Source organism: Rhamphochromis longiceps, linkage group LG2 (assembly GCF_057381845.1).
Source record: "Rhamphochromis longiceps isolate RC_006_pf linkage group LG2, R_longiceps_female_GT1.1, whole genome shotgun sequence".
NCBI classification, from domain to species: domain Eukaryota; kingdom Metazoa; phylum Chordata; class Actinopteri; order Cichliformes; family Cichlidae; genus Rhamphochromis; species Rhamphochromis longiceps.
The window spans coordinates 2,125,280-2,152,985 of NC_140558.1; the positions used below are offsets into that span (position 1 = coordinate 2,125,280).

General features: G+C 44.4%; 2 protein-coding genes across 3 annotated transcripts; one reads left to right on the top strand and one right to left on the bottom strand.

Annotated features, from left to right (window-relative positions):
• Positions 1-2,933: 2,933 nt before the first annotated feature.
• On the top strand, positions 2,934-8,653 carry LOC146676719 (fibroblast growth factor 4-like). The gene is made up of 3 exons (XM_085380358.1): positions 2,934-3,225; positions 5,840-5,943; positions 8,477-8,653. Exons 1-3 carry the CDS (start codon positions 2,934-2,936, stop codon positions 8,651-8,653), a joined length of 573 nt encoding a protein of 190 aa, XP_085236484.1.
• Positions 8,654-13,534: 4,881 nt separating this feature from the next.
• immt (inner membrane protein, mitochondrial (mitofilin)) lies at positions 13,535-27,682 on the bottom strand. Of its 2 annotated transcripts, XM_085414208.1 has the most exons (14): positions 27,531-27,682; positions 25,869-25,936; positions 24,489-24,678; positions 23,965-24,091; positions 22,239-22,331; positions 20,260-20,397; positions 19,977-20,110; positions 18,560-18,663; positions 18,124-18,259; positions 17,317-17,446; positions 16,081-16,304; positions 15,858-15,989; positions 14,801-14,930; positions 13,535-14,541 (listed from the first exon to the last, which is right to left on the bottom strand). In XM_085414208.1, the coding sequence occupies exons 1-14, from the start codon at positions 27,570-27,572 to the stop codon at positions 13,934-13,936; spliced, it is 2,256 nt and encodes a 751-aa protein (XP_085270334.1). In that variant the 5' UTR covers positions 27,573-27,682; the 3' UTR covers positions 13,535-13,933. The 2 variants fall into 2 exon arrangements, with proteins under 2 accessions (XP_085270334.1, XP_085270345.1); XM_085414219.1 differs by lacking the exon at positions 22,239-22,331.
• Between the last annotated feature and the right edge of the window lie 24 nt (positions 27,683-27,706).

Here is a 27,706-nt window from a genome sequence, read left to right on the forward strand (position 1 = left end):
CACCCAACGTAGGGATAGACATACATGGACACTGTACACACAATCACACTCCCCACACAAACTCTATACCTCAGGTCCAGGTACCCTCGCCCCTGGAGGGGGAAACGGCACCTAGACCCAGGAGATGCTACCCTTTCCCCCGGGGTGGAGGCAGGAAACCGCCGTTTACGTGTGGATGAAAGGTGCAAACGCATAGAAAAATCTTTGTTTTCAAAAATACCCGTGTAGGTGTGGACGCAGCCTCAGTGAAAATCAGTCAGTGTTTTAGAAGGAAGTAGAGAAATATAACAGCCTTTCATTCCTAATGTGTGGTGTAGCAAACATTTTGTGCTGCTTTTGCCCTTTGTCATCTTTCTGGTTACATATTTTACGATAATCATGTCAAAGTATAGAAATGTAACATTGGCATAGATAAAGTTCTGCTTTGTATGTGGATTTGTGACGCTTCTTCTCCTTTTACCCAAGTTATATTCATAATCTAGGTAAAACAGAAGTAAAGCAAACTTTATAATTACCTGCTAAAAATGTGTTCTGATGTGTTCTGTAGAAGAACTTTAGATTTGTCCATTATTGGAAGATCAGCTCCTTCGGTTTTGTGTAGGTCCGTATTTGTCAAGGATCATTTTTTCCAAATCTCAAATACTTGTTAACTAAACATTTATGAAACTAAATGTACAGATAATAAATAATTGTTTGGCCAACCTTGCTTAAACAATAGTGAGGCTTAGGGGCCCAGATGTCAAATGGGATTAGGCTTACATCCATGGAAGCGGAAAAAGAATGGGATTATTAGGATTTTCCGAGCCTGTCAGTGTCAGTTTCTCTCTCATGGCTTGGGGGAACTCTTTTGATGACGTTTGATGTCAGAGCAAATGTTGATGAATAGTTACCTACGTCACAACTACTATGGGGTTTTCTCCCAGTGGGCTGACTATTCCTTTGCATGGGTACACAGACGATCTATCACTGGCTCTGTCTGCTTTATCTTTCCGAGCCCTGCAATAAGCCCTACATGAGCAGTGTTCTGACGCACCACATGTCGCATGATATCAAGCCTCCACTGATGTATTGTTCACTAACAGTGACAATGTTACCAGCACAAGCATAGACTAAGTTTCATATTATTCACACACACAGACATGTTTGTGTGTATGTGTGTTGTTATTGGGAGGGACTATCAGCATTTATGTCAGCGGTCACAAAGACAAAATACTGCAAGTACATAATAATCAGTCTAATCTGATAAAAACTGCTTCAAAGGTCGGGCACCATTCCCCCAAAATACAGTCATATTTCTATATATCTGCAAAATTTCAAAACATTACTGCTTCATTCAGGAGCAATGCTTCTGCGTCACCATGCTAACTGGACAAGTCAAAAAGAAACACAGCTGGAGTTACAGTCAGGGGGAAAACAATGATTTGAACCCCAGCTGATGTTGTCAGTTTGGCCAGCTGATCATTGCAGTGAGTAATCAGCCTGCTGTATATGAAAATAGATGCTAACACACGCCTAGCTTGGCTAACTGCTAATCACCTACCTTTCCTTATGATGATTGTTTATCACTGCTTTAATGATTCTGATAGTAAAAATACACCCTAAGTGTCAGGAATCAAGCGAGCCCCTATCAGAAAGCACCTGGTGACAGTGGGAATGAAAAACTCCTTTTTAACAGGAACAAACCTCTAGTAGAACCAGGCTCAGGGAGGGGCGGGGCCATCTGCCATGATGGGTTGGAAATCTGAGACAGAAGAAGAAGAGCAAGAAAATGAACCATCATGAAAGGACAGGACCCGCACAGCATGCAGAAGAAGTGGCTTATGTTTAGAAGTCGCACCAATGGCTAGCAAAGCTGCACTGAAAGAAAGCACATGCATTAATCATGGCAGCACATAAGGCAAGACCCCAGGTGCAGGCTGTGCAAAGATGCCCCTGAGACCATCCAGCACATAACAGCAGGGTGCAAGATGCTGGCAGGCAGGACACACGTGGAACGCCATAACCAAGTGGCCTGAAGCTGCAGGTTTTGTCACTCTCCATCCAAAATTCACTGAATCAGCAGCAAAAGAAGGTCCAAGCTACGCTTGACGTTTGATAAACATGAATTGACTCTGACTTTGGCTGTTTTACTTCCACCAGGATAAAATCACACTTCATGCACTCTCTCTCTCAGTGTACTTCAAGAACAGTTTCTCATCTCAAATCTCTGTTTTCTGCATTTTTCGCTTGCTTGTTGTGCATCAGTCTACCGTTGTTTACAGCGCTGTCATGTTTTGTTTTGTTATTTCAAAAATGACCTCCAAGAAGAAACGTTTTAAAATGATGCCAAATCACAAACTGCTTAGCTGTGTCTGTAATCAGACCTCTGTACCTTTGCTCTGCTTCACTTCAGCAGCATCAGGTAAAGTGACAGAGAGAATCATATGTTGATTCATGGTTTTCTTCCGTTTTTGATCTGCTGCTGAATATTTTCAAGGCAGTTTCTTTGTTTATTATTTACTGTGTTTCTGTGTGCTTGCGTGTTCCTCTTTGTTTTCTGTCACAATGTATTTTATTGATATCCCAGTTTGTGTTCTTCTACGGCATCTATGACTCACAGGCAAATATGACAGCAGGTGGTGCGTGATGTAATACGGGCCACATATAAGTGTGTTCTCTGTCTGCTGACTCTACCTGAGGACAAAGCAAAATTAGGAAACGCGAAACATTGCAAACTGGACCCCCGCTGGGTTTTGAGGTGTTTCAAGATGTCTAAATATGCACACTGAAAATGTTTACCGGGCTTTAGAGAGTGCAGGAGCTAAGTTATTGTCTTTAGGATAATTCTCTGATCACTGAAGATTTTATTACCAGGTTTTATTCATACTAACTAAACATTCAGTTGGATAAGCACAACACAATCGTTGTGTACTTCTATGACTGGTAGGTAGAGTATGTCATCACCAAGGTCCAAGCTCCCGCTTCTTCTGTATGGGATCCTCCTGTGCAGCGCCTCTGCTCCGCTTCCAGTTATCAGCCGGACGAGACAAACGGTACGAAGCGCCGGATCACTGGTTTCACCCAGCAGCAACATCTGGGACAAGAGGGAAGTGACAGCGAAAGACGGAGAATACCTGCTGGGCATAAAGAGACTGAGAAGGCTTTACTGTAACGTGGGCATTGGTTTCCACATTCAGGTCTTACCCAATGGGAAGATCACGGGCGTGCACAATGAAAACAGATACAGTAAGTAATTTTTCCTTTCCCTGATTCATCACCTTTATCATTTGTTGCTATGATAAGAACAAATATAAAGACACAACTATCTCAAAGTTTGGTCGAGTGATTTCTGCGTGGATTGAGGAGACTGCTTGTTGCATGCAAACATACTGTACATTATTATATTCTTCTGTTTTGTATCTCTACATCAAAAGATAAGAACTCATGCAGTTGCATTATGTTAATAAATAGCTTTAAAAAAAAAAGAATTCCTGCTGACACTCAGAAAAATAAAGTCAGGTTTGCAATAAACTTGAAAACAATGGCCAGCAGGGGGCGGGTTTTCTGCAAAAAGTCTAATTATGTTGTCTGTAAGAAAATCATTGGAATCACTGACACGTGTTATTTAATAAATGTTTGTAAATTATTCTCCAATAATGAGGAAATTGTTTGTCAGTCTGTCAGTCAGATCAGCACATCGGCTGAAGAAATATGACACGAACCCAGAAGTCGACGTGATTTCATGTTCAAATGTTCCCAGAACACTTTAGAGCGACTGAGTTGGAGTTCAGGAGGCAGAGCGACACATGCGAAAGTGTCCTTTAACAAAATACTGAACCCCAAAATGAATCTGTGTATGTGTGTGAATAATACATTAATGCCTGTGTTAATGCGTGCAGTGAAAAGCACTTTAAGCTTTCAGTTAAAGTAGAAAAGTTCTTTATAAGCACCAGTTTGTTCACTGGCCTCCAGATGTTGCCTCCCAGAACAGAGCAGAACCTTTAACCCAGTCTCCACTTATATCATCCCCACAGCCCCATTTATAAACCAGGCTTATAATTAGTTTTGAATTCAAATATGATCTTTGCAGTAAACTGTGTGTAAATAGATATTTATAAAACATATCTGATCTCAAAAGCAAAGTGATCTTCCTGCCAGGTTGACGCTGCTGTTTGGAACACAGTTACAGGTTGAATGAATGAATTATCATAAAAAATGGTTGGAATTATGGGGCACAGACTCAGTAATGACTGCACTAATGTGTTTGTGCATTATAAGCTTTCTCATCTGACCACCTTTTTAGGCTCAGAGGTTTTGTGTTTGTTGTTTGTCTGATTGATGTGAGGAGTTCTTCTGGTGACGACACACAGAATCCAAAAGAAGGAAAACACAGCAGGATACTTCAGGTGAATCATACGAGAAAATAAATGATCTAAAACTTGCAGCAACATGGAAAAATACAAACTACACAGGAGAGAAGATGAATGTACATGTCTATACGTATAGCAGTGACATTTAAACACATGCAGGAGATGGTGTTTATGACGTGTCTCCTTAGCCTTCATGATATGAGAGGTCAGTGCTACAGGCCTGCAGCCCCTGGATGCTTCTTCTAAGGCACTGGGACCAGCCACATCATTTTCCATAGCACTGGGAGTCTCTGGAGTTGCTATGGAGGCTGACGTTGTAGAGGTGATAGAGTACTCCACACACTTAGCTAACACAGGCCTTCAGCACAGATGCTGTTTATGTGAACAAACTGAAATCAGATAATCAAACCAAAATAACAAAGTGCATATTTGTTTTTGTGTCGTGGAAATGGAGAAATATTTTATAAGAATGAGCCTTTTGTCACGGCGGGGTGCGCTGGTGTGAGGAAAGAGGTAGACCCAGATGCAGACACGGTGGAGACAAAGCGTAGTTTCAAAAATAAAGCGAGCCTTTATTGGCTGATTGCAGAAGAAAAACAAGGAACTAGGGAAACTAAGGAGGCTATGAACGCTGTTAACAAAAAGGCTGTGACACTCAGTGAAAAGCTGTGACAAACTATGAACACTGAGTAAGCTAGAAAACACGGAGAAACAATGGAGTAAACCTATGAAAACTGTGGTGAGGTTAACAGACGATCTGACACCGACTGAGCAGAAACACATGGATTAAGTACACATCACAAATCATCAGGGGAAGCAGAATCACACGGGGAAAACAGCTGACAACAACTAACATAATGACAGGACAGGGGCCGTGAAGCTAAATACAATAAACAAAAAACACAAGGATCCTTCAAAATAAAACGGGAAACATAACGAGACCCAGACATGACTTGAACTGGACAAACAAAGAAAACTTGGACATGAAACGTGACAGAAACACAGAAAACTTCACACAGGGATGAGACAAATGGGAGCTTGATAAATCATGAATTAAAACTGTAACCCAGGCATGACAGAATGTAACCAGATAAACTGAAATGAAACTAGACTGAGAGGAATAAGAGAAACACCAAGAACTCAGAATACTGGCTCACATGACCCAGGACCGTGACTCCTAGTGTAAGTGTGTCTGCTTTAACGCCATTGTTCATATATGTCACAAACACAAACTTTCAAAAGAAGGCCCGTGTCGACCCATCAGGGTGGAGAACATGGCGGGCTCCAACCCTAAAACAGAAAGATTGTATTAAAGTATGTTCGTTGTTTTCTATGTTGTTGTTATGGGTTTTTCAGGTTTCATTATATGACATGAACCATTTCACTAAGAAACATAAACATACAGGAGCTGTTCTAATCTTCTGCAGATATGCAGCAAGTGTTGACTTTACTAAGCATTAGCAACTTGTCCTTTTCATGTTTCACTCCAGCCCTGCTAGAAATTTCTCCAGTGGAGAGAGGAGTGGTGACTCTCTATGGGGTGAGAAGCGGTCTCTTCGTTGCTATGAATGACAAAGGGAAACTCTATGGCTCGGTAAGAACCTTTAACTGCTGCCGTTGTTGCACACGGGGGCTTGTGATGCATGCCGTGAGTTGGTCCAAAGCATTACACCCACATGTTCATGCTGTAACCCTCCACCAGCCACTGTTCACTGACATTTGTAATAAATGTAATAAGTGGAAATGTTTTTGAAACGAGCGGCATCATGCTAAATGCTACAGTCTTCATGTTATCTATTAAGCCTTAAATGGGCATAAATAGTTTAAGTTATGGTTTAACTGGCAGAATGAAATGACTGCTGGATGTGATGGTGGTCAGCTGTCCCACCGAGTGATAGAGCTAAAAATATGAAACTTGAAATGAGCAACTTCTAATGAGGTATATGTCCAGCCAACCCACTCCAGGACTATGAATGAGACAATCTACACTTACTTGTAATTACACACACACACACACACACACACACACACACACACACACACACACACACACACACACACACACACACACACTCACACACACACACACACACACACACACACATCTGCATTTGTATTTGTTGGCGTTTCAAAAAGGTTTTGAGGGAAAGTACATTAAAACAAATGATACAAACTGTGATTTACTGAAGTTTGTAGAACGCATCTCCAAAAGGTGATTCTGTTCATCTGGACGTAGCGTTTTGTGGGAGAAACGTTTTGTCATCATCAGGTGACGTCTTCAGTCTCAGCTGACTGCAGGTTTCAAACTTATAAACAGGACATTTGCATGATGACTGACCTCCCAGCCCATTGTTCCTTCAGTGGTTTCAGTCATTATGCAAATGTCCTGTTTATAAGATTAAAACCTGCAGTCAGCTGAGACTGAAGACGTCACCTGATGATGAAACGTTTCTCCCACAAAACGCTACGTCCAGATGAACAGAATCACCTTTTGGAGATGCGTTCTACAAACTTCTTGAGCATCAAGACATTTGTAGAATGCAGTTTGTGTTAAATTGTGCTGAACGTAATGCTGAAACAAAGTGTGTCTTATTTGTGCCTAATGTGGTTGTGATAGTTGCTCTTAGGCTTATTCATTTATCTGCAATATCAAATTCAGTTAAATCTAAAATCTTTAAATTAAGACAGTAGTTTTATTCAAATTTATAAGAAGTAAAAGAGTAATTAGCTAAACATAAGCTAGACACACCTAATCACCAGCTGTCGTCCTATATGTACACATTTATACAGATACAGACCTGCATGCACAACTAAAGATTGCTTTAAACAGTCGTGTCGTAATGTGCATACGACTGAACTTCCAAAACAAACCGAGCACAGGAAAACAATACTCCAAAAAGCTGCTTCAGTCAATAAATAAGCTGTGAGGCTGATATCAGAAATAAACGTGCTCTAGCTGCTCACACACTGTGCAGAAGCAGAAACCTGACACATGCCGGAGGACAGAAACAGGCACCGTGGGGTGCAGCTGATCTGGAAACACACAGCAGTTCACAGGGACATGTTTCTGCTCGGTGTGTGGTGCACATGCAGAAATATATTTGGTTCATGTGTCTAACAGATGTTTCTGTTTTTGTTCGATGCTGAAGGCGTGCATGTAGACATTGTGACATCAGATCACAACAAGCGTTCTAATCATCAGTGTTCGTGCCACTGAGGGCAGCTGGAACTATAACCCAGCGTTTGCACTAACTGACAGCATTTTACACTGTTTGGATGAATTCAGTTGCATTGGAGGGTTTTCCAGCAGGAGCATCTCAGCTGGATTCCAGTCTGGACTTTGACTGCACCACTCGAAAACCTTTTTTTACTTACATATCAATGTACTTGTTTTTATGTATTGGAGCCTTTCAGATGTGGACTTGATGTGTGTCAGATTATTGTCATTCTGCAGAAACGCTGCCCTGAACTGATGGGGGATATTGTCCATGTTTCTGGCAGAAAACAGAATTTGTGACTCCATCGATAAGCAAGTCCTCCTGGTCCTGAAGGAGCAGAGAAGCTGTATGGTGCTCTTATTACAAAAGAGTGGAAAACAATTCATTTTAGATTTATGCAAACCTACCAAAAAGTTAAACTTTTGTTTCATCAGTCTCAGAATATTTTTTGAACGGCTTGGAAATAATCGGGCATAATAACTCGTGTGGACCTGAGGAACGTGACGTCTGCAGCTCTTTGAAGCTTGTTCTAAGTACTTTAGTGACTCCTTAATACACTATGGAGTGATTCTGATTCTGACTTTGGCTCTTCTTCCTAAGTGTGTGTGGTGATGCGGTGACACATCCAAACTTGTATTATGTACAGATGTTTGAGCTGATGATCTTGGAATGATCTTGATGATGCTCTCCCCAACTCGTGTAAATCTACGTCTTAGATCGTCACGAGTTCCTTGGGACCGATCCATCGAGAAACTACCAGTTGTACTCAGTCGTGATCACTAACGAGATGTAAATAGGCTTTGGCCTTGTCAAATTAAAAGACACTGTAGAAACTTTAGCACCACTTATTAAGTGCTGACATGTAAAATCTTTCGTGTTTCTAACGTTTCACCTTCCTCTTCCTCTCAGGGACACTACAACGATGAATGCAACTTCAAGGAGAATATCCTGGCCAACAACTACAACGCCTATGAGTCAGCTGCGTACCCTGGCATGTACATCGGCCTCAGTAAAATGGGCAAAAGCAAAAGAGGCAACCGGGTCACACCCAAAATGACCATGACACACTTCCTTCCCAGAATATGAATTATGATGTGAAAACGCTCAACAGTGTAGACTGAAGTGAAGGGCTCCAACTTACATTTTGTGTTGTCCATTCTACAGTGAACGATGCTGCGAACTAAGACGCAGTTTAAAAAGCAGAGTAAACGCCGTGAGATTAACCAGACTGTGAACTCAAATACACTAAACTAATCACCTGAATTTACCTCAAAACTACCAGATATAGTGACAAGTCATGAAGTTCATCCTAATGAATAAATTCAATTGTTTTAACCCCTTTTTTTAAATATGTTCATGTATAATGAATATCAATCGGAGTTTTTGAGGAGGAGGACTAAGTCATGGCGGTCGTGAATCACTCTGTGAAAAGCATCACTGACATTAAAAGTTTGAACAGTTTGGTGCAACTGAAAATTCCCCAGTTTGTGCTCATAAAACATCAAACATCAAACCAAAACTGAGCTCTTCTCCTTTGGAAACTCCACCATACCAGTTACTACATACTACACCACACAACGTACTGCATGCATACTACACCACACAACGTACTGCATGCATACTACACCACACAACGTACTGCATGCATACTACACCACACAACGTACTGCATGCATACTACACCACACAACGTACTGCATGCATACTACACCACACAACGTACTGCATGCATACTACACCACACAACGTACTGCATGCATACTACACCACACAACGTACTGCATGCATACTACACCACACAACGTACTGCATGCATACTACACCAGTGGTTCCTCCCAGCCTGGATGTGTGTGGAAGAGACGGAAACCACAACAAAACGTTGCTGATTGTTAGCACGGCCAACTGTCTGATGTTTGCACTTAAGTAGTGTTTTAGTTGTTTTGAACACTATTATAACACGCTACTGCTAAATATTGGCTGTATATTGATTGTAATGTAAACTGTAACTGGGTTAAACTGGCGCACGCCCCTTGAAATGTATTTATTCTACATATTGTAAAGTGTTAGATTTATGACACATGGTTTATCTTATTATTCATAGAGTTCTAAGCTTTGTGTGAATAAATGCGCATCTCATTTTTAAATATGTTTATGGTCTCATTATAAATATTTAATTAGTCAAACCTGATCAATCATCTGCAGTAGAGAAGCTCGATTGAAACCACTTGAATAAAAGCCGTGCCGAGCTGGTTCGAATTTGAAAACCGAAGCACTAAGAGCACGAGAGGATTGTGTGTTCGATTGTGTGGAAAGTGAAGGCTTCAGCTCAGGATTCCAACAGGTCAATACTGCACGAGTGGGAAAGCACACTGGTGGCAGCAGCAGCAACATGCTGATGATGTTTACCTGCTGCAAGAGTGACGAGGAATGTGAGAAGGAGACATGCAGCTGGTTCATGTACGGCTGCATGAGAAAAACTATCAGGCAGAAAAGATTTATTCTATTTCAAAATGCAAAACTTTCCTTCCAGGCTGGTCTGACAGGTTGGTAGGCACCAAAGCAGGAACCAGTAAGAGGGATTAGTGGACGTGTGTTTGACTGACCTGGCATAATGGCTGATAAACACCTAAGTAGGATTTGGGACATATTAGGCCTGAGCATGATCGCCTTCCCTCGCTGACCTGTGCTTGAACTCCATTTAAAAGTCCTCAGCTCCTTTTTAAAAAGGACTCTTGCAGGCAGAGTTTGGGGCCAACCTGCTATGTTATGGTGAGCTGCTCCAAATCATGGGTGGGACAAAAACTGGAGGCTAGTGCAGCTGACAGAAGCTGAGAGCAGTAACCCATCCCTGTTCATGCACAGCACCGGAGTTTCTTCTCTCTTTGACATGACTGCACATGCCCCAAGACCCTACAATATGTGAAAGAAACCAAAAGAATCACACAGCCTGCAGTGAACAAGCACCCGGTGACCCCGGGGTGTGTAAAACTCCCTTTGACAGGAAGAAACCTTCAACAGAATCAAGCTCAGGGAGGCGTGAGGATAAAGAGCAGAGAGCATATAATAGTGCACTACCTGGTGACTAGCTATGGTTATGGTTATAATACTATGAGCACATTAGCAGAGCAAAGATGCAGGATGAGCATTAATGTTTTATCGCCTCAATAAAACTGTGAGGCAGAGACAAATGCAGTCATACTGCAGGGAAAAGATGCTGACGACGGGCCAAACTTCACTCGAGAGCACGTCCGTGATCGTCCATCCACAGCAGGTTAATCATATAATATACCATACAAATCCTAAACTGAGGCGTCATCCACACATTCAAATCTTAGTTGCATCAGAGTCTTTCTTTTCTGGACCATTTAAATATTTGGTGTCTGTTCAAACTGTGGGCTCATGAGCTTAGAGGTACAATGCACATTAACAAAGAGGCCTGCAATAATCAAAGATTATTTGTAGGAGCTTGTTTCTATTAAATAAAAAGACACAAAACATTTCAGTACCTCCAATGAATGGAGTAGGAGTTTGGACCCACACGGTGGCAGCAGTGTAAAGGACAGAGTTTACTTTGGTATCCTGACGGAAAGCTGCTGATGGATTTATCACACGGTCAAACTGATTTGATTTAATCTTCAAACTGATGGACAGTGTCAGAGCTAAATGCACTGAGTGATCTGGAACAAACATACAGTACAAAGCTCTGACATGCAGCAGTCACATTGCAAACTAGCTCAGGGTGCCAAAGGAAACTCATTAATTGGCAGGTTGAACCGTTTTTTGTAACATTTGTTTCTTGCAGCACAAAGTTTCTGTGGCAGTGAGCAACGAGCCACTTGAGGGAATTTTGTGTTATTTCCAACTCGCTGACCAGACTTTATTTATCATTTAAACCCTAAGTACACCTTTAAAACTGTGAATAATTGAATGATGAACTCAAAAAGATAAGAACATGAGAATCAGAACCAACAACTGCACGTGTTAAACTGTGGCCTCCTGAATCCTCCAGGATTCATTCAAACTTTATTTTACTCCAAAATGAAGTCCATCCATCCATCCATCCATCCATCCATCTTCATCCGCTTTGTCCAGGGCCGGGTCGCGGGGGCAGCAGCCTAAGCAAAGAGGCCCAGACCTCCCTCTCCCCAGCCACCTCCTCCAGCTTGTCCGGGGGAATACCAAGGCGTTCCCAGGCCAGCCGAGAGATATAATCTCTCCAGCGTGTCCTGGGTCTGCCCCGGGGCCTCCTCCCGGTGGGACATGCCCGGAACACCTCACCCAGGAGGCGCCCAGGGGGCATCCTTGTCAGATGCCCGAACCACCTCAGCTGGCTCCTTTCGATGTGGAGCAGCAGCTGCTCTACTCTGAGCCCCTCCCGGATGGCCGACTTTCTCACCCTATCTCTAAGGGAGAGGCCAGCCACCCTTCGGAGGAAGCTCATTTCTGCCGCTTGTATCCGCAATCTCGTTCTTTCGGTCACTACCCACAGCTCGTGGCCATAGGTGAGGGTAGGGACGTAGATCGACCGGTAAATTGAGAGCTTCGCTTTTACACTCAGCTCCCTCTTCACCACGACGGACCGGTGCAGCGTCCGCATTACTGCAGCTGCAGCCCCAATCCGTCTGTCGATCTCCGGCTCCCTTCTCCCATCACTCGCGAACAAGACCCCGAGATACTTGAACTCCTCCACTTGGGGCAGGAACTCATCCCCGACCCGGAGTGGGCACTCCACCCTTTTCCGGCTGAGAACCATGGCCTCAGATTTGGAGGTGCTGATCCTCATTCCCACTGCTTCACACTCGGCTGCGAACCGTTCCAGTGCGAGCTGGAGGCCTTCACCCGATGAAGCCAACAGAACCACATCATCTGCAAAAATCAGAGATGAGATTCTGAGGCCACCAAAGCGAAAGCCCTCCGCCACTTGGCTGCGCCTAGAAATCCTGTCCATAAAAATTATGAACAGAACCGGAGACAAAGGGCAGCCCTGGCGAAGCCCATCACCCACCGGGAACGAGTCCGACTTATTGCCGGCAATGCGAACCAAGCTCTTGCAACGGTTGTATAGGGATCGAATGGCCCGTAGCAATGGGCCAGACACCCCATATTCCCGCAACACCTCCCACAGGACACCCCAAGGGACACGGTCGAATGCCTTCTCCAAGTCCACAAAACACATGTAGACTGGTTGGGCAAACTCCCATGCACCCTCAAGTATCCTGGAGAGGATAAAGAGCTGGTCCAGTGTTCCGTGACCAGGACGAAAACCGCATTGTTCCTCCTGTATCCGAGGTTCGACTAACGGACGAACTCTCCTTTCCAGCACCCTGGCATAGACTTTCCCAGGGAGGCTGAGGAGTGTGATCCCCCTGTAGTTGGAACACACCCTCCGGTCCCCTTTCTTAAAGATGGGGACCACCACCCCGGTCTGCCAGTCCACAGGTACTGCCCCTGATCTCCACGCAACATTGCAGAGGCGTGTCAACCAGGACAGCCCTACAACGTCCAGAGCCTTCAGGAACTCGGGGCAGACCTCATCAACACCAGGGGCTCTGCCACCTTTGAAAGGCCGCTGAAATCCTGGAGACATGTTGCTCAAGACCACTTATAAAGTTACTACGAAGGGTTGGCTGCAGCACAGCAGGCAGCGCAGCTCTCCTACTAACCAGAAGGTTGGTGGTTCGACCCCTGCTCCAGTCTACATGCCAAATACACTTGAGCTGTGTGTGGAGAGAGAAAGCACCTATGCAGAAAACTCATGGGAAAGGTGTTTGGAGTGCTCAGGTAGAAACTGCACCACCACAATGAAAGTCTCGCCTTCATTATTAGATGTAAACTCTACCGTGGTGGAGCACAGAGGTAAACTGTCCATGTGTGGGGACAACACTCGCAGCGATGCAAACGTCTGCATGAGAGCTCTCATTTTAAACCGTAGTCCCTATGACAAGAACAACGAAATGAAATACAGCGTTTTCTTTTTTCCAGGATTTATTTAACATGTGCAGTATTCACAAACATCCAACTGTAATTCGTAGGATGACGGTTCCATAACACACGGGCTGGAGACGAATAGCTGGGCCAAACCTGCAGTCTGAATTGATAAGACTAAGCTAAGAAGTGCATTGAATGTATCGTATAAATAAGTGGCCACAGTGAATTAGTGCTTTCAGAGGAATACATTTATGTGGTTCAGGTAACTTAAAAGGAAGAAACCATCTTTCTGTGCTGCAGACTGCCGATGCTTCCCTGCACAAAGGATTCAGGCTGAAGCTCCTCCTGAGCCACTTCCAGCTACACTCGGGAACTTTGATACTTCTTGGAAAAAAAGACTTTTAGCAGATTTTTTCCCTTAACGGTTGCTGTGGCAACCTACGGCGCCTGTGTGGTACCCAAACCCACAGCATTTGCGTAAGCAGACAGCAGATTCACTACCTGCCTAGTTTCCAGTGTGAGTCTGGCTTCAATAAGCCAGTCCTCCACCACTCTCCTGGCCTCTCCTCTCAGCTGGTTCACCAGTTTAGCTGCTAGCTCCAGGTCCCCGTGCTCTAAGCAGTAGCTAGCATATGACAGAAGCTTGAATGGATCTAAATCCTCAGAGCTCAGCTGGCTGGGCGGAGCTTCCTGACTCTTCTCAAACAGCAGTGCAGCTTGAAGGTAGGACAAGAAATACTGATACAAGGAGTTATGAGATTCATCGATGAGAGCGACGCGGCGGATCAGCGATCGCAAGGAGTTGAAACGGGCACGGAGAGAGGCCTCGCTGTACACGCCTCGCTGCAGGGATTTCTCTGGAAGAGCCGACGCCAGCGCCAAGGCAAAGTCGTTGTCTCGGCAGCTGTCGCGAACAGCCTGAGCGGCGTTCTCCAGAGGCACAGTGGGCACGTCGGCTTCAGCAGTCTTTAGGGAGTAACTGAGAGCCTCCACAGAGAGCCACAGCTGGTGGGCCTTACGAGCCTCGTCCTCTGCTACCACGTGGCCTGTGTTCAAAAGACAAAGAGATTTACATGACCGAGTGGAAAAGAACGTGTCTGTGTGCACGTGGACATCCAGTCCCTTTGCACACCAGAACCTGACTTTTAATATCACAGGAAAAAAATTATCCAACTATTCCAACATTCATCTACACACATCATCATTCCTACATGTGGTACTCCTCTGCAGCACTCCAGATAACAACCTACCCGACTAATCACTCAGTGCTATTTCTTTGCTTTTTTGGATGCGTGTATCTCTTACTGTCTATAGCTTCTTCCACCCCCTTCAGCCTCGCGTAGGCTGTGTTCATGTCCAAAGTGAAGTTGTCGAGCTGTTCCTGGGTCAGCTGACGGTAGCGAGTCTCCTGTTCCAGCATCTTACTGCTCAGTACCTGAACACAACCAAAGCATAGCTCTGAAGGGCTGAAGGATGAAAAGCACACAGCGTGCAACTCGCAGGAACAGAGTACGCTGCTGCAGCCTGACTCGTCTCAGGTGTCTTGGCCACGCCCCCTTTACAGGATATTAGTGGAAAAAAGCTTAAGATATGGCAGAACACAAGCTGTCAGCTTCCCGTATACAGCAGCATGTTTATTTTATCCTACGCTATATCACAGACCTCCAACAAAGCAAAGGCCATCAGAGTAAACACAAAACAGTTTAACACGTTTACTGAAGACAGAAGGTTTGAAAATAAAGAAATGATCCAGAGCAGCATCTTTGCTGCAGATGTCAGTAAGCTGTGGTCATGGTAGTGTTGCAGCATGAAGGAAGTGACCCTTCTTGTAAGTGCCAAGTCCTTTCAAATGCACTTAATGTTTCTAACAGCTCAACAATTATCAGCTGAGCTCAAGGTACAAGAGAAAAGATCAGTTTACTCAGATATGAAGAACGATGCGAGAAACAGGACGTGAGGAGAAACAAAGAGGGTTTTCAACCAAATACATTCATTACAATTCAAATGTGAGGTGAAGCAGAGTTTGGATTCTTTGTATTAATAATAGTTTATGGCAACAATGACACAAAGAGCTGTTTTACTTTGAGACAGTTCAAACATCTTCTTGACTGTTTTTACTTTTAGCATTTTGTGCCACTGTTAACATCTATTAGCAAACTTTCTGTAGGATGTTTGTCAGACAGCCAGTGCAAGCTGGTTTTATGGATTAAGTAACTTAACCAAGCAGACCACGTTTTATTCAGTATATATTTTGTGTTTACTCTGGTTGCTTAGACGCTCCAAACCTGGCAACTCAGAGCCACTAGTGTCCTGTAAGTACTCATTTCTGATGTGTAAGCAGACTCTGGGGTAGAGAGATCACCTGCTCAGCCTCAGCTTTCAGCTCGTGCTCCTGGACTTTGAGCACATCTTGGACGTGGTCTGTGTGAGCTGCTGCCTGCCGCCGCAGCTGAGTCCTCATCTCTGCCTCCATCACTTCTCTTAACTCAGCCAGCTGCGTACACACAGAGGAAATCGTAACACGTTTTAGATACGCTCACGTTAACTGAAAAACCAGAACAATCTAAAGATGTTTTTTCCTGCACCTTCCTCTCCTGGTCCAGCCGGGCATCTTCTTTGACATGTTGCAGGGCAGTGTTGACAGCGTTGTCCAGAGCTTTCTGGTCCTCGAGTTTCTGTTGCTCCAACGCTGCATCAATGTGGATCTTCTCTCTGACCTTCTGCTCAGCCAGCTCTCGGTTCAACTGGTCAATGCGACGATGTGCATGGGCGATCAGAGCGTTGAGGTCGTCTGTGGACAGTTTACCAGCTAACACACAAAAACAAGTTATCATTGAAAACGTACTTCCTGATCAGCACATAGTTTTGAATGTATGAAAGTAACTAAGAGTTACGGTGACATGCAAGAACGTGAGGTTTTGACTGTAAATGCACATTTCAAAAACCCCGTGGATGTTCAGACGGTGGACTTAGAGCCACCAAACGTTAGCTAACAAAAGACGCACAGAGCTTAAACAACATATTAGATTGTGATCCGATTCTATTTGACGTGCCTGTCACGAATGATACAGGTTATACTGATGTTATTAGTACTGAAACACTAATCATGTGTTGCTGTAGCCACAGACACTGAACGTCGCTCTAAAACCTCAACATCAGTATGGAAACCTAAATATTGCTCCTCAGAGGGGAAACGTTGTCACATTCTTTCACTGTACTGTCATCCATGTCAGCAACACAATGAGTGTCCTAATGCATGCTTAATAATCTGGGAAAGTAAATCCCAGACAGCTGATTCTGTTCTTCAGGACATGCCTCGCTCTGTTTATTATCGTACCAGCTGGGAGAGGGTGAAGGCGGCGGCATGAAAGACAGCTTCAGCCACACAAACAACCACATAATAACATGAACTGAGGCTACAGATCACGACTAATAACACTGCGCTGATGTTAGAGACCTGGCTTTATTCATCCATCCCAGACACCAGCTATGGCTAGCAGGCTACACGTAACATCTCTGTGGTTAGAGGCCTGAGGCTGCACGTGCACGTCGACCATCTGGGAGTCGAGCAGGTGCTTAAAGGTACATCTGTCACCGTCTTACAATGCTGTGACTGCAGCCCTTCCACCAACTCTGTGAATCGTACTCATGGCCATTCATCACTACACATGACAGTTTCCATATTAACACTCATGAAACTGACCTCAGGCCCATCGTTAGTCCGATTAGCGACCGATGAAAACACAATGTCCAGCTGAACAAATCGAATCAAACTTTGTGTGTGTAAAGACACGTGTTTGAGTGTGTATGCGTGCTCTTACTGAGCCCTTTCCAGTTGGCCTGGATCTCTGGAGTGAGACTGCTGACTTCCCTTTGAAACTGTCGTTTGGCTTCGTTAACCAGTTCACTGTACTGGGAGACGATCTTAGCCTCTGACTCTGCAGACTGAACCTTTAGTTGGTAACATTTGTTAGCAGAAGAACAGAGAGGTGTGAATAGAAAAGGACGAGTTAATAATCATGACAGTGGTGAAGATAACACAGCCAACACTTTAACTGCACATAGTGCTGGTCACTAGAGTTTAATAGGTCATACCACACACATGCTCACAGGGTGTGGGCAAAATGATAATCATATTTCTGATGACAGAGAAAAGGAAACATTTTATCGACACTCACAGCTTGCAGGCAGCAACATTTGTAAGGAAATGAGGAAAATCAAAGGCATTTTGTATCCTTGTTTTAAAATGAGTGTGTATCTACTGAAACATGGCGCTGCCAGCAGTGCAAAGTAGTGATACAGTATTATATCCAGTCATATCTCAGCATAGAAGGAGCCTACGTAGCGCTCCCATCACATGGACTGGAGCTGCAAATATAGCTGCTGCTGCTGGGTTGAGTCACCTCCTCACAAGTTTTCTTGCCTATTTTACAAAGTACTGTGCTTTGATGCTAAGGTAGCTCTTATGTTTGGTACTGGCCAACAGAGGCTAACGTGCTGCTGTCACTTTCATTCAGTTTACAGCTGAGAGGTGCAAATGTGAACTTGAGCCTCAGAAAGGAAGCAAACAGGTCACTTTAATCTCCTGTAGTCGTCCACAATGCACCAAAAAAGAAAACAAACTTTACCTTCATGACCATTTTGTCCAAGTCCACAACCATGTTATGGAGATTCTCCTCTGCTGCTAAAACCAGCGGGCGAACAGAGGATATCTTCAGCCCTTTGGACTCGTCAATCACTGACCTGAGACTGTCCAAGGACTCGCTGCAAGGAAAGAGATGTGCTGATAAGGAAGACTGCCAAAATAATTGAGTTAGGCAGAGATGTACACGGCACGCTGCACTCATCACAGCCCTGAAAGCTGAGTGATTATTACATCTTTCAGATTAACCTTGTGCCACACTGGTCATCAGAATTAAAGAAACACTTTTACTCCAAGCAGGAGAAATCACAATTTAAAGAAAGAACATTTATGATTTTCAAGCTAAGTGGAAAAGAAAGAATTCTTCTTCACACACATTCAAGTTTGTAATAAGTATGTTTGTGTGTGTGTGTTTGTGTTACTTGGCTTTCGACAGAGCGGCTCTGGCATCGTTCAAAGCCGTGGTTCTATCAGCAAGAGCAGCTTCCAGGTCCTTCCACTGGTTTGACTTCTCCTCAGGAAGAACCTAAGTTTAAGAAGAACTTCGATAAATCTACTGCAAAACAGTGACGCTTCCCATTCAGTGAGCCGTGGCTTAAACATTACTAATACAGCGCTGTGGTGGGTGGACCACACAGGCCACAGCAAGCAATGTATCTGATTAAAAACAAGAGTACGCAGGTCTTCAGTGACAGCGCTGCTGTGAGACGATGCAGACGAGCCCAGTCCAGTGGTCTGCAGGACATGTGGGCTTGAGGCAAAGATGGAGTCCTGCCTCATTCATCAGCCTCGATGGAGCGTTTGCAGGTGTGAGCTGGGGATGTCAAATAGATACATAGAAACATTCATGTGGAATTGAAACATATGGATACTTATTCGCAACAGTATCCATCAGACAGGCAGGCGGACAGCAGCTCCACCCTCACCATCAGCTGTAGTAGCAACACTGAACATTTACTGCCATCAGATTCTGTTTAGCAGTTATTAGAAATGTTTCCCTGACCAGCGCACATGTTACCATTAGTCATTTAATGTAAGGTAATACTATTACTTTGTTACTCTATTGAAGTAGGTATGTGTACTTTACTTGAGTATTTAATTTTTACTTATACTCCCTACATTTTGAAATAAATATCTGTGCTCTTTAGATTTACCAACAGACTCATCTATAGTTTATACTCCGAGGTTAGCGGACAGGAGGCGTGCAGGTATCTGTGCTACAGAAAAGGAAGCATGAAGTGTGCAAGTGGTCCCTGCATTAGTGGTTAGATCTGTCCCGACAAGAGTTACACAGAAACCAAACAGACTAAACCAGAGCTGTGAAACACTAAAGAGCTGTGCCCAGAGATTCTACTGTACTCTACTGAAAACAATCTGAACTGAACATCACAGGCTTCCTTCAGCCACACCAGCACACCGTCACTCTCCCTCCAGCCTGCGGCCTTTGGCTCAGATTCAGTCCATCACAGACGGTCCATTTACAAAAGTACTGGACGCTCCCCCTCAGCCCCCAGCAGACTGACCTACTGTATGAAAACCCCGGGGGACTTCCTTCTCGAGTTAACTCATTCACCACAGAACACTGGACTAAGTTCAAGGACTCAAACTCGTCCCAGGTTTTTAGTAGATGGACCGACAGTATCCAACGTCGCCTTCAAGCTGAGGGGTAAAAAAGGCCCTAAAGGGCACGGTGGCCTGTTTTGGTTTTCCAAAAGTACAATCACTGATTTGTACTTCATGTTACATTTGGAGTACCAGCTGAGCACAGTCCCCATTTGCTGGGGGTATTAAAACATAAAAGTTGGCACATGCCTTCCTTATGAAGTGCTTGCTGTTTACCTCTGCTTCCATAGCCTCCTTCAGTTTGTCTGTGTGCTGCATGATAGCCTGCAGGGCTGCTTCTTGCGCTCCTATGGCCTGCAGAGTAGCTTTGGCCGAGCTCGCCAGTGAGTCTTCAAGACTGGCTGATACCGCTGCAAAGCAATCACACAGGAAGACATTTACTGTCTATAAAATGACACGTCATTATTCAAGTGGTCAGTATGCAACGACGTCACTCTTTGTGTGTGTGTGTGTGTGTGTGTGTGTGTGTGTGTGTGTGTGTGTGTGTCTGTCATCCTACATGCTGAAATATCCTGTTCCTCCTGCTCTTGTTGAGCAAGTCTAGCAGCCACTTCTTCTACTGGACGCTCTTTCATTGGTTCTGTGGGTGCAGGATGGACCGCTGTCGCCTCCTTGTGTTCATGGCACTCATTGCACTCTTCGAGAGAAAACACAAACACAGACCTAAAACAACCCCAGTAATCCTCGAGACTGCTGGACTTTCAGCCATGAAAGAACATGAAGTGCTATTATTGTATGCTCACAACACGAATGAAGTTTTTGCAAAACCTTTGCAAATGTAGATGCCTCAGTGACACTGCATGTTAAAAACATTTCAACTTTGGTGCAGATTTGCTTCTTGCTTCATATTCTGTCTCCGGCATTAAATGAAAACTACCGTAACTACTTACTCAACCTGAGCTATTGCACAAGTTAACTAGTCTCCATCCATGTTTCACACAACATGGAGAACTCATGGAGACCAGCAGGTTTGATGCACAATCAAACCTTCTTGCTGTGAGGTGCAAATGCTAATCACTACCATCATCCTGACCAACATAATAATCATATGTGCTGCATTTTAAAATGACTATTATTTTGTTTGTTTCAACGTTATGAATTTAATCGTGAACGTCTACAGATCCACAACAGAAAGCGTCCTCTATTGTGGAAGCTTGTAAGCTGTAAACAGCATTGGTCCTAGCACTGAACCCTGTGGAACTCCATAATTAACCTCAGTGTGTGAAGAGGACTCTCCATTTACATGCACAAACTGGAGTCTATTAGATAGATATGATACAAACCACTGCAGCACAGTACCTGTAATACCTACAGCATGTTCTAATCCCTCTAATAGGATATTATGGTCGACAGTATCGAACGCTGCACTGAGGTCTAGCAGGACAAGCACAGAGATGAGTCCACTGTCAGAGGCCATAAGAAGATCATTTGTAACCTTCACTAAAGCTGTTTCTGTGCTGTGATGAGCTCTGAAACCTGACTGAAACTCTTCAAATAAACCATTCCTCTGCAGATGATCTGTTAGCTGTTTGACAACTACTCTTTCAAGGATGTTTGATATAAAGGAAGGTTGGAGATTGGCCTATAATTAGCTAAGACTGCTGGGTCTAGAGATGCTTTTTGAGTAAAGGTTTAACTACAGCCAGCTTGAAGGCCTGTGGTACATAGCTGATCATTAGAGATAGGTTGATCATATTTAAGATCGAAGCATTAATTAATGGCAGGACTTCTTTGAGCAGTTTTGTAGGAATGGGGTCTAAAAGACACGTTGATGGTTTGGAGGAAGTAATTATTGAAGTTAACTCAGAAAGTGTTTGAGAATTATACCACGGAGTCAGGTACTTCTGATTAGAGACCTTAGTTTTCACAGGAGCTACAGTATCCAGAGTCGTACGCAGTGAGGAGGTGAAATTATTAACAAGATGATCGACCTCTGGAGCAGCGTTCAGATAGCTGCTCTGTGTTGGTACAGGGCACTGAAGATGATAACAGTGGGTGGATTATATTCTTAAACGTAGTTGCTGCACTTTCAGAAAGACGTCTACTGTGATGAAGTTACAGGTTACATGTATTACGAGAGTCGTTATTACTAAAGGAAGCCGACTAACTGAACATCTGAGCAGGAAAGTGCAGGAGAGAACGGTCGGTCGACTACAGTCTCTGCATAAAGCACGTAAAGATAACATATCAATATTTAATTCAATTGGCTAAAACACTGCTGTGCTTGTAACAGGAACAGGAAGTGGTACTCTACTGCACAGAGCGCCAACACCAAGTCAGAGCTCCACCCAAAGGAGAGGATTTAATCGTATATACCATGTGCCCACTGTGGATTTGTCTGTGGTTTAGATACTGGCTCTTCTAAGCTGCCGCCCAGAATTTTGCTTTGTGCTGCATAATGACAATAAAGAAGGACAGCAGAGCGTGCAGTGGTTAGCACTGTAGCCTCACAGCAAGGTCCTGTTTCAGTGATGATACCTTTGACTGCTGCTGCCTCTGTGTCACATGGAGCAGGGACTGATGGGACCTCACCGATGGCTGAGATGATATGAGTCGCCTCTGCTGAGGCCTCTAAATGGGACACAAATACAGAAGGCAAGAGCCGCTCAGGAGCTTCCATGTGTGTCACCACGCGCAAAGCCACTCATACACATAGTAAAGACCATCCATCTACTGGTTTCATCATCACTTCAGCTACAGTGAGGTAGTATTTATGGCAGCATAATGGCTTTAAAGCTATCAAAGATACAATGGCTGCTACAAACTAAGAAGCCTAATAGCAGTGCAAAATGAAATTTCACACGGGAGCAGAGCAACAACAGGAGAGTATAGGAGAAGACAGCTTACCCTGAGAGGCTTCTGCTGGGGCTAAACAACAGAGCGCACATTTACAAACATCTCAAAGAAGAACGGGTGGAGCTAGCAGCTAACAGAGCACACCGCCCCCCCCCCAGAGTGGAGAGTTTGCATCAGCAGATATTAAACGTTGGCTTGTCCCAGAGACATTTACAAGTGAGGCTGATTTGAATGAACTTGAATTAAAATAATATTAACTTCATAATGTAAATAATGATATTACGGCACTGTCGAGATGGCTGATGATCAGGCTGACTCTGGTGAACACTTTCATGAAACAACTGCATCCTTTGAACACCATCACAGTGGATTTTAAATCAAACTGTCAAGATGAGACTGAAGTGATGAAAGCTGAAAATCCTTCCAAGTCCATCGCTGCCTTTAATGTAGAATCCACGGACGTCACAAAACGCCACCTTTGGTTTTGCAACTGAAAGCGTGCTCTACAAGAGTCAGGTGACCAACTTTATACTATCACAGATTCCTGGTGCCATTTCAATCAGCAGTTACAATGTCAGCAAAAATAGTGACCTCGTACAGCACATTCCTTTACATGCATTATGAGGTGTCGCTAGATTTTCTTGCACGCTCAGTCGTCCAGGTAAAGAAATGTGGACGCAGCATCTTCAGCGTGTTAAAGTGGGTAAAATGCTCTCCCACTACGTTTTGACAGTCTACCTCTTCCAGGGTGTTCTTGAATTTGCTAAATGTTGCACAGGGTGTCCCCTAACCAAGGAAGGACTTTTGCGATTACCCACTTTAATCCCTCTGTCCTACAGGCTTCTCAGTGTCGCTGAGGTCGCAAGTGCATTTCTTCTTTTAAAGAATTTACCAGATTACTGACTCGGCCTCTCCTACAGTTGTTGCCAGCTCTCTCATACATCTGTTGGGTTTTCAGCGTAACGCTGGCCTCACTCACTGTACCAACATCACTTTGGAGCGCTTACTGCAAATTCCAGAAAAACAAACCAAACACAAGTCCAACTTTATCTGTTTCATTTGTAATGGAGTCCTTACAAACTTTGTCTCTGAAAGTGGTTTATTAGATATACAAGTGTCTATAATGTATAACTCAATAATCCAATACTAGTGTTAGAATCCTTGAAATGAAGCTGCGCTGGAATCACATCTTGGCTGAGTTCAAACCCACTGTGGTGGTGTACAAACACAACAGCCCCTTACTGTCACTGCACAGATGCAATGAAACTGTGGGCGCTCCACCCGACTACTGTGAACGAACTATAACAAAACGGAAATAGAAATAAAGCTGATAGAATCAGAGCACATGATAAAAGGCAGATGGCAACATGAAGCCATGAGTTATAATGACAGTGGGCGTCACACTTACCCTCTAGGCTCTGTGCAGGCTGACTGGGGGCGGGGCTGGAGTCTTTGACCGGACCCTCGGCTCCCTCCTTCTTCGCCGACTTCTTCACTTGTTTTTCTATCATAGAGGGCAGCTGGGCCAACTCCACCTTAACAGCAACCATTTAAATCGAAGCATACGTTATTACAGTGTGGTTCTAAAAACGTGGTTATTCTTTCTATACAAATATTTAGATTGTATTGTGTGGAAGTTTATTAGCTGATATCACCAATTCTGAGTCGAATTTTAACAGACACACACTGGAAAGGTGGAGGTATGGGGGTGGAGGTATGGGGGTGGAGGTATGGGGCTTCAATGCAGTCTGATCATTTGAAAAGCCATTGTAACGTACAGTGAATCCTCCTTAAACCATCAGAGACCAGACACTCACACATGGAGAGCCAGTAAAAGAAAAAATGCTCGACTTCAATTCTTCTGAACTGACGGTGAAACACAAACAAACTTTGTGTCCTGTAACTATGACTAGGATGAGCTGAGCACCGTACCCGTTTCTTTATGGGGAGGCCAGGATCTTGGGCAGCGGGTCCCAAAGCCAAACCCAGCAGCCAGTCTGAGTACGGGACGTTCTTCTCAACCGCTGCTCTGAACTTATGGTCCCATTTGGCGTAGAGTACGGTCCCTCCAATGCCACCACTTACTGTCAGCAAGCCGGCAACAACCACTTTGGAAGCACTACTGAAATGAAAAAGGACAAGCAGACATGAATGAATGGACAGTCTCGCTAACAGCCTTTGCACTCTGTGTGTATCCTAGTTCAGCCGACTTGCATATAGTGATCTCAGGAGGAAAGCGATGCTGTAGAAGCGGCACGCTCTTCACTACGATAGCACTGAAGATCTTCTCTTGAGGATGAGAGATCCGTGTTTTGAAACGACAGGGAGCAGTCGCATGTAAACATGGAGCCAGAGCGCAGCGGCCAGCGGGACACAGATTTTGGTGGCAGGCACAGCACATGTCGCATCCATGTGAGAGGCCCTTAAGAAGACAGCTGAAGCCCATGTGCTAGTCCTAAACAATTCATTAGTGTACTGTGTGTGTTGGTGTGTGAATGGGCTCATTGAGTCAGCACGGAGAAGATCTTGGAGAACGCACGGCTGCCGTGAACACTCAGAACAAGAGCTCTGAGTGAAAAACTGGATTACATCTGGAGGGGCTCGCTCGAACAACACCTTTGAGCGCAAATTGGATCACATCTTGGGGAAGTGCACTGCGGTCGGAGGTCTCAGAACCTGCTCTTTGCGCAAAAAGAACGACAACATCACGAACGTAAGTTTGATAACATCGTAGAAAGCTCGCGGCTCTCCAACGGGAGATTGAGAGACCAGTGTTGGACTGTAGAACTGCTTTGAAATTCATATGAGCTGTTCGCACTAAAGTAAAAAGCACCATCACTTCATGCGGAGACCCCTTCGGCGCCAGCTGCAGCCTCAAGGCTGGAGCTGAACAACACACCCTGATAACGACTGTGTTTAGACTGTTCCCCCCATTCCATGCAAGGCCCCCTGGGTTGGCTGGATGCGCTGCCTACGCCGGCTCTCTCTTACCCTTTACCCGCCCCTGTTGCTTGTCTTGTGTTTCTATGGTGTATTGATAGTCATGTGCTTTTGTGCTGAGGTGTTTTTTCTGTTATCAAACTGTTCTCCCACTAGGAGCTCAGTCTGAGTGGAGTTTTTTTCTCCTCCTCTCACCTCATGTTATGTATTTTTGTTGTTTTTTTCCTATCAGCCGACCTTCTGACGTGTCTCCCCAATGTGATGTTTGTGTAAAGTTGGTCAGAAGGTTCCTTTGTAAGTGCGCATGCGCCATTAGCGTGCTGCCTGCTGTAACCCTAATTTCCTTCGGGATTAATAAAGTATTCTGATTACCTGCTCTCTCCTGCTGTGTAGTGCCGACACTGCTGCAGACTGGTAAGAGGGATTCTCCTGTAGTTCTTCTGGAAAGTGGTGAGGAAAGCGTGGCAGTGAAAAGAAATCCATGTCACACAGATCCAGAACGGGCACACATTCACAGCAAGCACAGAGCAACAAATTTCAGTGCAAGCAACAGACTACACAATGTTTTCCTTATCGTCATATAAAAAATTGGGGAATTAGGTGCAGAGATGCTGTTCATAAGGTAAAAACAGACTTTGTGCAATTCTAACAAGCCTGAAAATCAGTACTTTGTCTGAACACCTTTACTCTTCAAAACAGCCTGAGCACTCTGAGCCATGCTTTCTTGTAATTACATTAAATAGCCTTCAGAAACAGAGGTTTCATTCTCTGTCAGGATGATGCCACACTGCTTGGATGGACACGGGTTAGTTTCAGGTCAGCTTCATCAATTGAATTTTTCAGAGGGAAGGTGGCAGTCAAGAAACCACTGATTTAGAGGAGAAACAGACAGGGGTGGGTGTGCCAACATAAACAAGGACTGGACTGAAAGAGCGCAGAGCGCAGTCCCAGGAACAGCTAAGATACTGCGCAGAGCAGCCGAGCTGGAAGGGTAGACCGCCCGCAGAGGCGCAGTGCTATACCGACAGGTCGATCACAACCAGCTAATCAGCATTTGATGATTTCAATTTTAAATTTCATGATATTCACGTCACACACGAGCGTGCCCATTAACTGTAGCGTAAGTAATATATGGATTTTAGTAATAAGTAAGTAATAAGTTTAGCACAGTTTTTCACTTGCTGTTAAATCATAAAAATAATTAATTTGTCGTCATTAAATCTAAACAACAATAAGCAAAACTGTTGATTTACCATTTAAAACAGATCAGCAAATGAAGTACAAAGCATGATTTCTGAGCAGTAAACTGCATTCTTATTTTGTAAATACAGATTCAGGTACATGGCGAACACATCCAAGCTGAGTCCGGCAGAGACGAACATGTTTCCGTGTCCGGTGGAAAGAAGAGCCGAGGTGCAACAGTGTGATGCTGTAGCCCAGGGATGTCGAACTTATTCCGGCCCACTTTAACAGGTGAGAGCCACCTTTCTGTCACTGTACAGAAGTCTGGCTGCACACTTAATCCCAGAAACAGAACATAAAGTTTTCGAGAACGCACATCATGCGTTAGTATTTGTGGATTTTACGAAGACAACCTGCAGCGTTTGTTCTGATTCATTATAAATACCACGTCTACGTGCAAACGCGTTTAAAGGCTAGTGCCGCTAGTAGCATAAAATACTGCTCCGGTTAGCTGGTATCAAACCTGTGGCCGATAAAAGGGCAAACAGACAAGTTTTGGTTTTTGCCATGATGACCTCTCCGCTCAAACTTAGCCAAACTCGTTAGCTTGGTTATGCTTAAAACGCCATTATCCATCTGTCACCGGAAGAAACCCGGCTAACGTTAGCATGCTGCGCTGTTCTGACAGCGTCCACAACCAATTGCATGGCATCAAATACAGCGCTCGACAGCACCGAAGAGTTAACAGCCCGAACTAGTAAATTCACTGTGGCACCTTGAAGCAGGCTCTGGGTCACTGAATGACAACACGCTAACGTTAGCCCGCGGCTGCGGAGCAGGCAGCAGGCTTACCCGGGCGGTAGCATTAGCCCCTCTCAGACACGCTCTCAGCATGGTCTTCTCCTGCTTTGGTTTCTGAGTTCGTAAATAAATTGACCTGCACAGAAACAGATAAATTCTTTGCTGCTCTTCTTCGTCTTCTCGCGCACTCTTCTTCTCCTCAGTACTTTGCGTGGATTAAACGTTTG

Excerpts from the sequence above, each read along its gene's own strand:
- LOC146676719 (XM_085380358.1), top strand. The coding sequence starts at position 2,934 with ATGTCATCACCAAGGTCCAAGCTCCCGCTTCTTCTGTATGGGATCCTC. Across the intron at positions 3,226-5,839 it reads GCACAATGAAAACAGATACA|CCCTGCTAGAAATTTCTCCA; the intron begins GTAAGTAATTTT and ends GTTTCACTCCAG. Across the intron at positions 5,944-8,476 it reads AAGGGAAACTCTATGGCTCG|GGACACTACAACGATGAATG; the intron begins GTAAGAACCTTT and ends TCTTCCTCTCAG.
- immt (XM_085414208.1), bottom strand. The coding sequence starts at position 27,572 with ATGCTGAGAGCGTGTCTGAGAGGGGCTAATGCTACCGCCCGG. Across the intron at positions 16,305-17,316 it reads GGCCAACTGGAAAGGGCTCA|CTGGTAAACTGTCCACAGAC; the intron begins GTAAGAGCACGC and ends TTTGTGTGTTAG. Across the intron at positions 15,990-16,080 it reads GGCTGGACCAGGAGAGGAAG|CTGGCTGAGTTAAGAGAAGT; the intron begins GTGCAGGAAAAA and ends GTGTGTACGCAG.